Here is a 17,180-nt window from a genome sequence, read left to right as displayed (position 1 = left end):
ATCCAATGGAAAAAAGATAGTCTCTTCAACAAATGGTGTTGGGAAAACTGGACAGCAACATGCAGAAGAATGAAACTGGACCACTCTCTTAAACCATACACAAAAATAAACTGAAAATGGATGAAAGACTTCAATGTGAGACAGGAAACTATCAAAATCCTAGAGAACACAGGCAGCAAACTCTTTGACAGCTGCAGCAACTTCTTTGCTGAAGGCAAATGTAAACAAAAGCAAACTTGAACTATTGGGACTTCACCAAGATAAAAAACTTCCACATAGCATAGCAGCGAAGGAAACAGTCAACAAAACTAAAAGGCACCCTACGGGATGGGAGAAGATAGAATTTATCAAACTCAACACACAAAAAACAATAACCCAGTTAAGAAATGCGCAGAAGACGTGAATAGACCCTTTGCCAAAGAAGATATCCAGATGGCCAGCAGACACATGAAACGATGCTCAGCGACACTCACCATCAGGGAAATACAAATCAAAATCACAGTGAGACACCACCTCACATCTATCAGAATAGCTAATCTTAACAACACAAGAAACAACAGGTGTTGGTGAGGATGCAGAGGAAAGGGAACCCCTCTTGCACTGTCGGTGGGAATGCAAACTGGTGCAGCCACGCTGGAGAACAGTACGGAGGCTCCTCAAAAAACTGAAAATAGAACTACCCTATGACCCACAATTGCACTGTTAGGTATTTAACAAGAGGACACAAAAATACAGATTCAAAAGGGTACATGCACCCCAATGTTTATAGCAGCATTATCAACAATACCCAAACTATGGAGAGTGCTCAAATGTCCATCCACTGATGAATGGATGAAGAAGATGTGGTATATAACAACGTGGTATATAATGGAATATTACTCAGCTATCAAAAAGAATGAAATTTTGCTATCTGCAATGATGTAGATGACGCTAAATGTATTATGCTAAGAGAAATAGAAAAAGACAAATACCATATGATTTCACTCATGTGTGGGATTTAAGAAACAGATGAAGTGCTCGCTTCGGCAGCACATATACTAAAATTGGAACAATACAGAGAAGATTAGCATGGCCCCTGCGCAAGGACGACACGCAAATTCGTGAAGCGTTCCATATTAAAAAAAAAAAAAAAAAAGAAAAAGAATCAGATGAACATAGAGAAAGGGAAGAGGAAAGAGGGAAACAAAACACAAGAGACTCTTAACAATAGAGAAGAAACTAGAGTTGATGGAGGAAGGTAGGTGGGAGACGGGCTAGATGGGTGCATACTAAGGAGGGTACTTGTGATAAGTACCGGGTGCTGCATGTAAGTGATGACTCACGCAGTCCTACTCCTGAAGCCAATACTGTGCTGTATGTTAACTAAAATTTAAATTTAAGAAAATATCTTCTTTTATTATTTTTTAATGTTTATTTTTGAGAGGGCACGCACGAGAGAGAGAGAGCAAACATGAGTAGGGGAGGGGCAGAGAGAGAATCGGAAGCAGGCTCCAGGCTCTTTGCTGTCAGCACAGAGCCCGATGCAGGGCTTGAACCCACAAACTGGAAGACCATGATCTGAGCTGAAGTTGGAAGCTTTGATTGAGCCACCCAGGCGCACCCCCGCCAAAAAAAAAAAATTTTTTTTTTTTTTTAAAGAACAGGCTTGGAAGGAAGCCTGAGAGTGTCTGTCTAATCAAGTCAATCTTCGTGTGCGAAAAGATGAACCTGCGTGATTGGGACTTTTAATAAACACAGAAAAGAGAAAAACATGGCACCTGGAACTTAGCAGAATCAGGTTATTTTAGGGCAAACAAATATATTTATTTGAATATGAAGAGCTAACACTTACTGACTGATTACCATGTGCTAGATGCTGTGCTTAAGGGCCAAACTAAGGTTGGCTCTTCTAATCCTGCACAACCACATTTGGAGGTAAGAATATTACCTCTATGGGGCGCCTGGGTGGCTCAGTTGGTTAAGTGGCCGACTTTGGCTCAGGTCGTGATCTCATGGTTCATGAGTTTGAGCCCCGCGTCAGGCTCTGAGCTGTCAGCGCAGCCTGCTTTGGATTCTGTGTCTCCCTCTCTGCCCTTCTACTCACACTGTGTCTCTGTCTCTAAAAAATTTTAAAAAAACATTAAAAAAATTTTAAAGGAGTATTATCTTTATGATTTTTCACTTGTACCAGAAATTACTGTCAAACGCCACTCACTGGGTGAGACCTTTGTGGCGTTAGTAGAAAACTTGCCCCTCTTGTAGCACACGATCTACACTTGTGAGTTCATGGGCCAGCAAGTGGAGGTAAGAATATTATTGCTCTGAGCTGTCAGGCCAGAGCCTGACACAGGGCTTGAACTCAAGAACCGCGAGATCATGACCAGAGCTGAAGTTGGACGCTTAACCAACTGAGCCACCCAGGCAACCCTCAAAAATCTTTTTAAGTAAATAAAATTTTACTAAGCAATTCTAAGAAGAGATGATGCTGAGCCTTGTCCCTTTCCCCCTCCAAATCCTCTTTCTGCCGTGGCCTGCACTCTAGAAAGCTGACCTTTGCACCGGCATTAACTTGGACCCTTGCCCTCCAGAGGCACTCAGTGGGAGGGAGGTGTCCTGGTGCCTTCCCAGTCGGGGCGCATCTGCTGGTACCAAAGGCCACACCCTCCATCACACAGGCGTCTGCTACCGTTCTTCCAGTCCTAGTAACGGCCCCTTCAGCCTGGGGTGGCAAAGGCTCCCCTCTGTTGCCAGCACCAGTGCTTGATCGCCCCTTGCGAGGTTCCCTAAACCCTACACAAAACCAGTCATTTTGTTACATTTCCTTCAATAACTGCTTCCGGGTGTGGTCTCAACTTCCGGCCGTGGTCTCAACTTCCGGCCGGGACCGTGACTGATGCAGAGATATATCTAAAAATGAGAAGTGGAGGACCGACTGACCGCCTTGGGCTGTGCCTCGGCAACTGAATCGGAGGCTCCACTGCAAAACTTAAGGCTGCAAAGCAGAGGCGGACGGGAAAGATGTGCGATGGTTCCCTCTCGTTCCAGGGTCCCGAAGAACCTTGAATCCGTCAATGTAGAGGCAAAATATAGGACAAAAGTACCTTAGGCCTAAAAACTTTAGGTTGATAAACTAAGGATGAGTTACTCATCTATTATCATGGCCTGTATTAGGGCTTAGAGAGAGGGGTACCACTTAAAATGAAAGATTCAAAAAAAAAAAAGACCAGAGGGCCTGGATGGCTCAGCAGTTTGAGCATCTTACTGCAGCTGAGGTCATGATCTTGCAGTTTGAGTTTAAGCCCCACATGGGGCTCTGGGCTGACAGCTCAGAGCCTGGAATCTGCTTTGGGTTCTGTGTCTCCCTCTCTCTCTGCCCCTCCCCCATTCATGCTCTGTCTTTCCATCTTTCTCAAAGCTACACATTAAAAAAATAATAGCAAAATAAAATTCATAACACTAGATGAGCATGCTTGAACATTAAAAAAAAAAAAAAAGACCAAGTATTGTTTAGGAACATAGACAAGTCTTTCAAGACACCCCCCTCCCACACCAAAAAAAAAAAAAAAAAAAGAAAAAAGATGCACCACTCAAAACTATATAAAATAGAGAAGAAAGAAAAAAAGCCCTGGGGGCCTGAGTGGCTCAGTCCATTAAGCATCTGACTCTTGGTTTCTGCTCAGGTCATGATCTTATGGTTCATGAGTTTGAACCCCACATGGGGCTCTGTGCTGACAGTGCAGAGCCTACTTGGCATTCTCTCTCTCCTGCTCTCTCTGATCCTCCCCTGCTCTCTCTTGACCCATCCCTGCTCACTCTCTCTCTCTCAAAATAAATAAACTTAAAAAAATTTTTTTACTTAAAAAAAATAAAAAAGCCCTTTATGCGGCACCTCTGCCTCCCGCCCCCCGCAAACCTCCGAGGACACGGGGAAGCAAACAGTACCACCGACTGCACAAACGAACAGGACTTTATTTTCTTATCAATGTTTCCCACACAGCCTCGCATCTCTCAGGCTCTAGGTTACAAAACACAATGAGGGAGATGTGCTCCTAAGAGGCTTACCCATTATCATAAAACCCCGGTGTTGAATCAAAGACAAATAAAAGCAAAACACAAACCCAATTTGTCCCCCACTGAAAGTCTTGAGGGGGACGGCAAGAGCACCAAAGGAAAACAGCATCTTACATCAAAGCTGCATCAGCTGGGCGAACGCATTCGCATTTCTTCCCAGGACGGTGAGTCAGCCCATCCACAGACTTGCAGGGTTCAGGCTCAGTGTTTCCACAGGGGGTTAAGCCGGGGATGGGCCACATGCAGGGCCCTGGGGTCCGCGACATGCAGAATGTGCAGCCTCGTGAAGCCCCCAGGAACTGCTTCCCAAATCCCGTTTCTCAGGTCTCCATTCTTTTCTTTTTTTCAAATATTTATTTATTAATCTTAAATTTTTAAAAATTTCTTTTAATCTTTATTTTTGAGAGAGATACAGAGACAGAGCACAAGCAGAGAGAGGAGCAGAGAGAGAGAGGGAGACACAGAACTCAAAGTGGGCTCCAGGCTCCGAGCTGTCAGCACAGAGCCCGATACAGGGTCAAACCCACAAACCGTGAGATCATGACGTGGGCAGAAGTCAGACACTTAGCTGAGCCACCCAGGCGCCCCTCGGGTCTCCATTCTCATAGACAGTCTCTAGAGATCACACAGCTTCCCTTGAAAGCAGGGTCTCCTCTTACCCAGTATTCCCGATTTCCACATCTTGAACGTTTACTTGATGGACACCTTGGGCTGCAAGCAAGCACAGTCTTGCTGCAGTTACTATTGTTTCCTGACTACAGTCATTTCCTTCCCTTTCCTGGTTGACCTGTCTGTTTGCTCTCACCTCCTAAAAGTCAATTCCGTGCTCCTTTTTAGTTAACTAGCCTTATTTGTAAAATAGAGCCTATACCTGTACCTCGAGAAATCAACCTTAAATCAATCAGGGAATTGAATCAATACATGAAATCATTAACACACCTGCACACGTGCTGAACTCTAGTAGATTCTGCTCACTGCTTCCCTCACTTACATTATCTGGCAAAGTCACAGAAGGAACCATTCCACATAAGAGAATTTTCCAGTTGATCAAGGCTTAAATATCAAAATTCCTATTTTTTTGTTTGTGTGTTTGAGCCATCTGATCCACGGGAAGCTTTCAGAGAGTCTTTTATAAATGCACACCGTGGGGCGCCTGGGGGCTCAGTCAGTGAAGCGTCTGACTCTTGGTTTCGGCTCAGGTCGGGATCTAGCGGTTCCATGAGTGTGAGCCCCGGCGGGGCTCTGTCCTGGCAGTGTGGAGCCTGCTTGGGATTCTCCCTCTCCCCCTCTCTCTGCTCTTCCCCTACTTGTGCTGTCTCTGTCTCTCTCAAAATAAATAAACTTAAAAAAATTTTTAAATCCATACTGCAACACAACCATAGACATCAATCAGCCATGTTCACAGGGACCGATTCTGTGCCATACCAGTGGGGGTCCCATCGCCTTTGCCCCTCCCCCCTCCACTTCTTGGCCCGTGAGTTCTCAGGGGTGTGAGCCACCATGGACTCCGCTGGAGATTCTTGGGGCAAGTCCACCTCGAGTTCTCCTGTATCCCTTCTCCTCTCTGTGACACGGAGGCTGCTGGTCTTACTGCCCCGCTGTAACCTCCCGTTCCAGACCCGCTAGTCTCCGCCCGCCTCCCGGGCCTCACCCTTCACACAGGCTGCCAGTCCCTTCTAGATCGCACCCTCCATTAGCATGCATTCGTCTCCTGGCCCACACAGCACTCCTCGGGCCCTTGGCTGCGCTCCATCATTTCCCTCGCTTCTTTCTCCTCAGGCTCTGCTTTTACACCACCAAAAACCTCTCCTGAGTGTGCTCTCAGGCAGCTGCAGGCTCCAGAAGGATGCTTTAGGGAATCGATTTCTCAAGGTCCATTAGCTTTTTTCCCTGACAAAACTATGCATAATTAAGGAACACCACATAGATCGTATTAAAACATCAAACTCTCAAAATCCATCTTGCTCCGTTCCATCCAGAGAGGGCCTGAGCTTGGTCAGAGCAACCCCGAGAGGACGGTTTCCAAGGCGACCAGTTATTTACCGTCACCACCTCCCAAAGCCACGAGGGGGCAGAGCGGGACAGGCCGCCTGCCGGTGCAGTGCTGCCTTCAGTAGGATCCCCCAGCTCGAGGCCACATGGCACACCCCGCGGGGGTGGGTGCATCAGCACTGTCACCGGCCGCCTCCAAAATCGCGGAGCAGGCCAAAGCCAAACCCACAGATCAGGTGGCCTCCACAGTCCCCAGAATGCCCGGGCAGAATACAGCATCCTCCCCACCAACTGCATCCACATACTTTTTTAAACCAGAGAGGTGAAATTAATGTGCTGCCAAGTGGAGGTCTTCATATTCATATTTTTGGCTGAAAATATTTTTGTTTGGCGAGAGCAAGAAGAGATTCCTTCTGCAAAGAAATGAGCATTTTGATGGATGGTGTGAGTCAAGAACAAAAGACTGCCACACTCGAGCCATGTTTAGTAATGCTCTGCTGAAATACTTTCCCTAAATGTAAGTTCATCTGCACGGCTTTATAAGCAGAACTGAACTTAAGGGTTAAAGCTATCTCCTATTTCAAAAAAAGTTATGACAATGCTATTAGAGGAAAGGTATGAACATGCAGGTTATTTTTGGCTAAATACGCTTTACAGAGTATGCTATGTGCAGGCTTTCTAAAGTCAATTAGCTTTCTGATGTTAATTTCAAAAGCTCCTATCTTGAAGTAAACCCTAGGAAAGGCATGCTACCTGACATCAAGATGTTTTAGGTGTTACAGCCAACTTGAAAATAGCTATCCAATAAACGGAGACCTTGGATGGGGGCTAACGCTGATCTTCAACCAATCTACCCAGTGTGCGTTTTTTGTATCCTGCTTATGATTTTTTTCTCAAGATCATGACAATTTAGTGGACACACAAAAATTAAAACAACCAGCAACAAAAACACTTTCTAAGTAAAATCCATAAAATAAGCTACATTATTCTTCCCTAATACCTGGCCATGGGTGAGCTGCCTTAGAATTAGCCAGGAAGATTTAGGAATCTTTTACCATTTTTCCGATTTAAATTAACCATGACTCTAGGCAACTCTGCAGGCATGCTCAAGCGGGTGCTTACTGAGCACCAATTGTGTGCCAGGCACCATTCCAGGCTCTTCAGAAGCACTGACTTGGTTAATCCTAAATGAATCCGGGAGAAGAGGCTTATGGGAGGCAGAATGATCACACTCCAGGAATGTCCGTGTCCTGATTCCTGAAACTGGTGAAGATGTTACCTACGCAGCAAGAGGGTCTTTGAGGATCTGATCAAATGAAGGATCTCGGGGTGGAGAGAATAGCCTGGATTATCCAGGTGGGGGGCCCAAAGTAATGTCAAAGACTCTTCCAAGAGAAAGAGGGGGCAGAAGAGTCAGAGTCGGAGAAGGAGGTGGGGTGCTGGAAACACGAATCAGAGAGGCTTCATGACGCCACGCTCTGGCTTTGAAGACTGGGGGTCGGGGAGGGAAGTGGGGTAAAAGTCAAGGAGCACAGGCAGCTTCCTGAAGCTGGAAGAGGCAAGGAAACAGATTTGCTTCTCAAGTCTCCAGAAGGAAGGTGGCCCTGCCGCCATCTTGATTTTACCCCAGTGAGACCCATTTCATGGGCTTCTGACCTCCAGAAATATAAGACAATAAATGTGTGTAGTTGTAAGCAACCAAGTTTGTGGTGATTGTTACAGCAGTGACAATAGGAAACTAACACAGTTGTTCCTATGAGAGAAGCCACGGGGAAGGGGTGACTGGACTGTATCCCCCACGGGCAGAGGTAATGGGAGGTATGGGAAAGAGAGACCTCTGGAGCTAGCAGAATGGCTGTGTCCACGCAGTGGCACCCTCCCGTGGAACCCCTTCCATCTTTAAAAAAGTCACTTAGCTCCTAAGATGCTGCACGTGATTGGCTTCAGATCAGACCCAGTGGTGATGGGGTCGTTTCCTATCTGAGTTTGACGTGCTGTAAAACGGAGGCAGCATGGACAAACCCTGCGTGCAGGGACAGAGAAGCGAGTGTCCTATACAGGGATATTACAATAAATGTGCAATCCATTCAAAAGTTCTACTTAAATATATGACAAACAGCTACTAAAAATAACGTGTTGTATAAAGGAATATTACACAGCACCCGTGAGGGCTCCGTGTGAGAAACGATTACACGGTCACATCGACGGGTCCCTCATTTCATATCACATGCATATCAACTAAACAGGAACCACGCAACTGAGGCTAGGGAACACGGAATAACCTAAGACAACGCTTACACGCTTCAGAGACATATTTACTCCTCCCTGTGGTTCGCCCACAGCACACCCTCTGCTTCACTAGGGCCTTTCATGTCTTAGAGCTCTCATTTGTGTTCCTCCTTGCTGTCACTTGGGAAACAGAATGTAGCTCACGATATCTCCCTCCCTCTGCCCGGACCCAAGGGGGATGCCAGGGCACAAATCCCTTTTGGATCTAATTACTGGAGCCTGGGGGCCTCTTGCAGGAAGGTGTCTGCCAGCCTGCCAGATCGCACTGATCTATGGAGTGCAGCGGAACTCTCCGATAATTTCCCACTGATTCTCTTCCTACCCTGACTTCTGAATAATGGTGTTAAAAATTATCTTAATTTTTAAATTACAAACAGACCAAAGGAACTGCCAGGGGACCTTTCCATCTAAGCTGGGATTGTCTAGCTCGCCCACACCCCCCAGGGATGATCGAATTTTCTAGAGAAGGGTAACCGTAGTTTGACTTACTATTTACTATAGCGCAAGTTATTTTACAGCCCTGTCTGGGTGCGAAGGGAGAGGTCAACTTGTAGAAAGCTCATCCTGATGCAAATGATCTCTGTCTGAGGGTAATGCCAAAGGCACCCATCCAGTGGCAATGCAAATGACTTGTTTCCTAGAAAAGACAGCCCCCAAAGTTACACGGACTGCCTTGTAGGACATTACTGCCTTGTAGTCTAGATTCCACTAGCAGATTCATTTCGGTATTCTCTTGACTCAATAAATCCCTTTTTCTTAAAATCGCAATTTCAACCAGTATTAACATATGACTGGTTTCCTCATTAATGAGTGCTGAATAAAATCTCTGTGTTCTCTGAACAAAATCATGTGTTCATTTTGTATTTCTGTGGGAGCCAGGTTTTTAACTTTGGGAAATTATGCCTTCACAATACGAAAAGATCTGCTGCAGTCAGGAACCTCAGATGGGTATTCTCGTCTCTTGCTGTTCCTCACCTGAGGGGGCTCCGGACACAGGAACAGGTACGGTGTTCTAAGAAATTAGGGGCCGCTGGGTGGCTCAGTCGGTTAAGCATCCGACTTCAGCTCAAGATCTCGTGGTTCAGGCACTAGAGCCCCGCATCGGGCTCTGTGCTGACGGCTCAGAGCCTGGACAGATTCTATGTTTCCCTCTCTTTCCGTCTGTCTCCCACTCTGTCTCTTTCTCAAAAATAAATAAACAGTAAACAATACTTTTTTAAGATTTTACTTTAAAAGAAATTAAATTGACCCAGGAGAGTCTACAGTAGTTGGACATCAGTATGACCCAGTTGCATAAAATTCACAGTCAATTCATCCCAAATGTTAATGGGGACTCAATACTTCCTCTGAAGAAAATAAAACCTATTCAACAACATCACATTTTATTTATTTTTTTAAAGACTTAAAAAAATTTTTTTTAATGTTTTATTTATTTTTGATACAGAGAGAGACAGAGCATGAGCAGGGGAGGGGCAGAGAGAGAAGGAGACACAGAACCAGAAGCAGGCTCCAGGCTCTGAGCTAGGTGTCAGCACAGAGCCTGACGCGGGGCTCGAACCCATGAACATGAGATCTGACCTGAGCCAAAGTCAGAGGCTTAACCGACTGAGCCACCCTGGCACCCCAACAACATCACATTTTTAAATAATCAACATTTTAATATTCTTACTTTAAAGACGGGAGCAGGGGTAGGGGCGGCTTACTTTGTACAGTGGTTCTGCAAGTGTGACCCCTGAGGGTCCCCGCGGCCCTTCCCAGGGATCTGCAGATCAAAATTCTTTTCGTTATAATAAGACACTATTTGCCTTTTTTCCTGGCGTTCACATCTGCAGCAATGGTGCAAGTTGATGGTGGCCGAGATGGTGGCCCTCAGCATGAATCAAGGTGGTGGCACCAGACTCTACTAGCAGTCAGTGGGTCCTTGCCTACTGCACACTCACAGCAGAAAGCGGGGGGGGGGGGTGTCAGCTTCACTAATACTGTGCTTGACAAAGCCATAAAATGTATTCACATTCTTTTTTTCTTAATTTTTTTAAATGCTTATTTATTTTTGAGATAGAAAAAGAGTGCAAGTGGGGGACGGGCAGAGAGAGAGGAGACACAGAATCTGAAGCAGGCTCTAGGCGCTGAGCTGTCAGCGCAGAGCCCGACACGGGGTTCAAACTCACGAGCTGTGAGATCATGACCTAAGGCGCAGTTAGACACCCAAATAACTGAGCCACCCCTGTGCCCCTGTATTCACATTCTTAAATTTTATCACTTGAACACACATCCTCTTGGTATTTTCTGGGATGTAATAGGATGGAGGCACAAGAAGGGCGCCACACAAAGTGACAGTTGTCTCGGGAAAAAGCACAGCCACAACTGTTTGAGCGGTGAGCAGGAGTGGCCAGCTTTTTCATATAACTGTGTTTTTATGTGAACGAATGACTAACGTAAACTATGGGTGTCGACATGTTAGGAGTCTGGCGAACGCTTTCTCAAAAATAAACAAAGTGTGCCTGTTGCTCCAAGAAAACCACAGATGGCTTCTGTTGCCAATGACAAAATCTGAACTTTGAAGTAAAAAAAATTAGAATTTTAGAAAACTCGTATCTGGCCACCATGACCTTCACAGCTTCCCATCCCTTGAAAACTCTTCTGATGATATCCCTGGGGTGAAATATGTCAACATTTGGAAGGCCTCCATAACTCACTAAACCTACCGGTGTTTTCCACCGGACCAATGTGTGATGCCACAAGAGTATGCGCAGGTAAAACAGAATCCGTTCAGACCACAGTATGGAGCGCTGCGTCGTAACGGAAACGTTCATGGACGTTTCAGATTTAACACCGCAACCGCTTTTAAGAAACCATTGCTTGCTGAGTTTGGGCGCAGTATCAGAAAGGAACCCTCGGAACGATCTCACATGAATGTTAAGACATTCCCCCATGGGGCACCTGGGTGGCTCAGTCAGTTTGAGGGTTCAAGCCCCGTCGGGCTCTGTGCTGACAGCTCGGAGCCTGGAGCCTCCTTTGGATTTTGTGTCTCCCTCTCTCTGCCCCTCCCCTGCTCACGCTGTCTCTCTCTGTCTCTCAAAAATAAGTAAGAAACATAAAAAAAAATTTTTAAACTAAATAAATAAAACATTCCCCCACTTTGAGTAGCTTCCGTTCAGTAGTTCTTCCGGTGTTTACCATCGTAACTTTAATAAAATTACACTTCAATTTTGGCAGATTATCTTTAGATGCTTCTACTGACCCTCTGCCGTGAAATGAGATACTTAGTGTGGTCACACAGCCCTCCTCCCACCGCCGGCCCCTCTTCTCATTCTTGGGTCTTTACTACCTTGACCTTTAAAGTTGGGTTTTGAGGGGTTTTTTTTTATGTTTGTTTATTTTTGAGAGTAAGACAGAATGTGAGTGGGGGAGGGGCAGAGAGAGCAGGAGACACAGACTCCGAAGCAGGCTCCAGGCTCTGAGCTGTCAGCATAGAGCCCGATGTGGGGCTCAAACTCACGAACCGTGAGATCATGACCTGAGCCGAAGTTGGACACTTAACCAACACCCCTCCCTTGACCTTTAGTAGCGAACTTTTCTAACGATAAGAAAACAGACGTACAGCTCTAGCTCCTCATCTATGCCTCCTTGTTGTGAAACACAAAGGGACAGCCTCACACCCCCTTCTGCTTCTCCTCCCCACTTTCACCTCCTGATTTTGGTCAACCACACGATGTTGGTACTGTCGAGCTTTAAGACATTTTGGTTTTATTCTGAAATTCACCATGAGGCATCTGCGTTTGTCTCCCTATTGGTTCTTAAAATTTTTCAACTTGAACCAGAACACTTATGTAAGTTCTGTTCCACTGCAAGACCAAGCTGTGTGACGTGACCGCAGAAAAGCAAATGTGACTCTGTGCCATTAAATCCCTCTGGTCAAAGGAGAATGACTCAAGCGCAAAGGGACAGTGGATTTTCTACCTGTTACTTCAGAATTTGCTCGACCAGTGCAGCCCTAGGTCATCCAGTTAAGATGGAAATGCTCCGATCTCCCATCAGGTACTAGCTCACTACCACATGAACAAGCCTGTTGACTGATTATTATTCCATCTGAATGACTTTCGATTTAAATATCAACAACCACAGGCTGCTGGCAGCTAGGACACCACGGCAGTCTTCCCCTCCCTCTCTCACCATCTAAGGCTGATTTATCTACCAGTATTGATTGAGCCCCTGCAGTAAAAGCCCCTCCATTTCTTGGGAGACCATGATGTGCAGGCTTTATGAGAGCTGTTCTTTACACAGCACCTCACATCTTCCCAAGGCCGTGCGAGGGAGATGCGCCCACCCCAGTCAGCAGGAGACAGACCACGGTTCCCGGAGTGAAGCTGCCCAGCACCCCGAGCCAAGCTCGAAGTGGAGAAACTTCCGCTCTTCCTATGCTCCCTCCATGGGATCGTTACAGGCAGCGGACACTTGGCGGTGGGATTCGAGGGGGAAAGAGGCCCCGGGGCTGCCGTGGAGGCACCACACGAAGCCGGGCAGGGGGAACCGCAGGCCTGCCGAAGCCGATTTCCTGAGCGGAGGCGGGGCTCATTTTCAGGGTTCCCGTGGAGTCCGGGTTTGTATCTTACTGAACAATGACGTGCTCTCCTAAGACTGAGGAGATTTAAACATTGTTTGAATGCAGGTAACCTTGGGTGCGTGGCTCAGTCGGTTAAGCCTCTGACTTCGGCTCAGGTCATGACCTCACAGTTTGTGAGTTCGGGTCCCGCATGGGGTAGAGCACGAGCCCCACTTTGAGTAAAATACAAGCCCTGTTTCTCTCTCTCTCTTCCTTTCTCTGTCCCATGCTCACTTGTGTTCTCTCTCCTAAAATAAAAACCCAAAGAAAAGAAAGGAAAGAAAAAGAAAAGAAAATGCAGCTAACTTTAACTTACCTCCTTTTGATAGGCCAGGCCAGCCTCATAGAGTTTAACAAAGAGGTGCTGGGTCCACTTGTAGTAATCGGGCGAACACGTAGTTATTTCCTGCCAAAGAGGAGGACGCATCACTCACAGGCCATTGTGAACATCCCCCCCACCAGCAGCAGCACGCGCACTGGTCCTGCAGTTCAATTCTGAAAAGCAATCACACCGCAAAAACATTTACCAGCCTATATATTTCCCACCAATTTGTAAAGTGAGGGCAGAAGCAATTCATTCTGGAAAGAAAGGAGTTACTGAAACGCCACCCCTACCTTTCCTAGGGCCAGTTTAATGAAAAGAAACCTAAAGTTCTCTGCACACCTCTCCCCTCCATCCATGTAAGTAACAGGTGAATTATGTTGTATGAAATTGGGTATTACCATTTTCGTCAGCACGCATTTGGGGAATCGTGATGTTATTTCATGAACATACTTTGTTCTGAGCAATCACAAAATTCAAAAGGAGTATCTGCCTGCTTCAGTAGGCTGCTCATTTCAAAAGAACTCTTGCGTTTCTACGTATAACTGGGCCCTGCAAGCTCCTTTAGACTCTTTTATATTCCATTTATCCCATAAGGTGAATCAGGCTGTTGCCTATTTAGGAAGACCCATTAAAATTATTATTAAAAATTAAACTTAGTGGGAAATCACCTGGCTTGTCTTTCCAAATGTATTTTATGTCCTGAAAACACGTTTGCTATAGAATCTTGAAAAACAAGTTACTGATTAATCAACCTCTAAATTGATAATTCCAAGTAAGGGCAAAACCTCTACATTATACCACATTGTTACTTTTCTAGTGTTCCTGAACTTCCAGAAAATAGCTAACGTAGGGTAGGGCCAGATTGTTCCATATGGAATGGATAACAAGGCATACTTCCCTCAAAAGCGCATACAACTCCATCTTCCTTTGGGTGGATGAATGGAGAGAGAGCTGAAAACTCAGGACGGGAGGAACGGTGTGACAGGAACCGGGTAAGGAGAATCTCCTGGGGCTCCCAATGGGCTACTTTTTCTTATGTAAGACTCCTGGGTCCTTTTATGTGCTATTTTGTAAAAATGGCACAGTAAACTCTGAGAAAACAAGGAATTCAACTCTGATCGCTCCCTTCCTCCTGGTTGCAAGGCAGGTGAATAACCCACTGGTGTAACAGCTTTGCCCACACTGGAGCTCGCCCCTTGCGGGCTGGCCCCATGCCATGCCAAAGCCGTGACCCGCACAACATGGTCCCAAGGCCCCAGGACACCAGGTCTGCAGCGACGTCATGCACAAAGCACTCTGCCGATCCCAGAATGGGACCAGCACGCTACGGGAGGGCTTGTCCCCCCAAACCTCCAAGTTCATCTGATCCTTTATTGTCCTTTCTCCACCCACCAGCTGCCCGCCCCATCCCTGCAGGCACAGCACACACAGCCCATTTTCCTTAGTTTTCTAGACAAGCCCCCTAAGAACTCCCATCTTCAGACAAAGCGCAGGGCAGGAGCTGTGTTCTAGGAAGTTTGGTTTGCTAGTGTTGAGGCATCCCCAAATCACTACTAAATGAAAACTAAACTATACGGATGCCAAAAACGCTTGCACATTGAATCAAATTTGTATCCCTCGTGTAGGTTTTACAAATTAAATTCAAATCATGTTGGTCCACAAGATGAGCTGGGGCAGGGGGTGGGTGGAGGGTAGGGGGACTGGGTAAAAATACCCCCAGACCTTGTTATTGTGAACGTCTTTTAAAATTCTTATCCATTAGCTTAAGGAAAGATACGAAGTAAATACCACCAAGATAATGACAATTGTTTCAACTGAGGAGTTCTCTGTTCTCTATCATTCATTCATTCATGGGAGAGTGCAAGAGGGGGCGGGCCACAATGAGGGGGACAGAAGATCCAAACCTGGCTCTGGGTTCGACAGGCTGACAGCAGTGAGCCTGATGCGGGCCTCGAGCTCATGAACCGTGAGATCATGACCTGAGCCAAAGTCGGACACTCAACTGTCTAAGCCACCCAGGTGCCCCTCTATTTTTCTATATGTTTAAGTTTTTCATAATAGAATGTCAAAGTACTTCAAATGAACATATACGTATGTATGTACATGTGGATGTTCTCAGAGCCTGAACCTGCCTCCACATTGAGAGAAAAATTAACCAGCAATGGAATAGCATTATTATCTTCATCTTGTTTTATGGTTTTGAAAATTACTTTTACTAGAAAACAAGATAATAGATCCAGTGGGGAAAATTTTTTTTAAAAAGATCACTATCCAACTCCAACCAAGCACTAGCCTACTTTCAGTCATGTGTAATGCAAGGCGTGTTCCCCTTGAAAATGAGGGGAGGCGGCGCGAGGCGAGGAGAGGGATATGGGACCGTGGGCCCCCGTCTTGCGCCCTGGCCTCAAACAGGGCTCTGACCTGTTTTATTTATATTGGGTTTCGGCACATATTATTTGAAGAACAAATAACATCAGTTGCTAAGAGTATGGCTTGAAAACCACTGCTGCAAGGACCATAATCCACTCCCAACAGTTGGGTTTCAATGCACGTATGCCTCGTTCCCACTGCCCCACCCCCTACACCGTGTCACCTGCCCAGAGGAGACCCTGAGGAGAGGACCTGCCTTCCTGCCCGCTGACTCCGATCTGCTGCACACAGGGCCCAGCCAGGCCCTCAGTGCCGTCCATTCTGCTCGTGAAGAGATTCCCGCATAGGCACCCACCAGACTCCCCGGGAGCCAGTCCCAGGAGCGGCTGAACCCTGCTCAGGAATGCACTTCCTGAGGTGCGCCTGTGTGGCTCACCGGTTAAGCATCCGACTTGGGCTCATATCATGATCTCAAGGCCTGTGAGTTCAAGACCCACATCAGGCTCTGTGCTGACAGCCCAGAACCTGGAGCCTGCTTCGGATTCTGTGTCTCCCTCTCTCTGCCCCTCCCGTGCTTGTGCTCTGCCTCCCCCCTCCTAAAAAATTAACATTAAAAAAATAAATAAATAAATGCATTTTAAAATAAATAAATAAATAAATGCACTTCCTAAAAAAGTCACAGAACCTTTCCGGAACCTTTCTTGATTTGCTAATTTAAAGGAGCCCCCAAACCCCCAAATAACTATTTCTAGTTTTCTAATGCCTCATCTCAGTGGAAATCACCAAAGACATCTTAATGGAATTAAACAGCTTTAAAACCTTTGACTCTTCAACTGGCTAGCAGTTTCATGTTTGGGGAACTAGTTACTTAAATCGCACTCCTGTAGACGAAGGTCTTCTGGGGATGGGGGTCAGCACTCACAAAGATGTTAACAGTCCTTCCTTCCTTTTCCCAAGAAAAGGGCTCTCAATACAGACTGTCCTCTCCCCAGGGAAAACTGATGATGCCCGGCGACATCTCTGTCACTACTATAGACGTGGCACTTACCCTACAATGCACAAGACAGTCCCTAGAACAAAAAATTAGTTAGCCCCAAATGTCACCAGTACCAAAGGGAGAAACCCTGTGCAGGCAGCTTAAGGGACAGCGAACAAAAGCAGCTCTCTACGAGACTTCCCATAAGAAGCCATGAAAGTGGGAATGAAGTCAGTCAGCTTAGATCCGCTTCCCCGGCTGGTGTGAGCGCACCTCTGAGGAGTACGTCCCGCGGGGCACACGGGAACGCGGTGGGGCGCAACCCCCCACCCCTCTACCAACTCAAGACCAACCGGCAGAGAGACCCATGGAGTCTGGAACTCTGTTCTGCATGCAAAGTGCGACGCCCTGGGAAATGAGTGATGGATTTTATGCTCTAAATTTTAAATCATGTGGTATGCCTCCAAGTAGTTTTCTGACTCGGCAAATCCCACATGATGACTTCATGTAACAAATGTCCTCTTTTGAAATTGGAGAGGCAGTCAGGTTTTCTTGATACAGCACCAGTTCATCCC

At 46.3% G+C, this 17,180-nt stretch overlaps 1 protein-coding gene and 1 non-coding gene across 5 annotated transcripts in view; one reads left to right on the top strand and one right to left on the bottom strand.

Moving 5' to 3' along the window:
* The window catches only part of LARS2 (leucyl-tRNA synthetase 2, mitochondrial), a 152,820-nt gene that overhangs the window by 89,251 nt on the left and 46,389 nt on the right, over positions 1–17,180 (bottom strand). For all 4 annotated transcript variants that reach the window (XM_029917668.1, XM_029917670.1, XM_029917669.1 and 1 more), the window contains one exon: positions 13,251–13,340. In XM_029917668.1, the coding sequence (XP_029773528.1) occupies positions 13,251–13,340 (90 nt within the window). The remainder of the gene's footprint in view (positions 1–13,250; positions 13,341–17,180) is intronic.
* On the top strand, positions 1,014–1,120 carry LOC115275540. Its single transcript, XR_003901611.1, has one exon. It is a non-coding gene; the product is annotated as a U6 spliceosomal RNA (small nuclear RNA).

The sequence above is a fragment of the Suricata suricatta genome, chromosome 12 (assembly GCF_006229205.1).
Source record: "Suricata suricatta isolate VVHF042 chromosome 12, meerkat_22Aug2017_6uvM2_HiC, whole genome shotgun sequence".
Classification (NCBI taxonomy): Eukaryota; Metazoa; Chordata; class Mammalia; order Carnivora; family Herpestidae; genus Suricata; species Suricata suricatta.
This window is presented reverse-complemented; position numbering and strand designations above follow the sequence as displayed.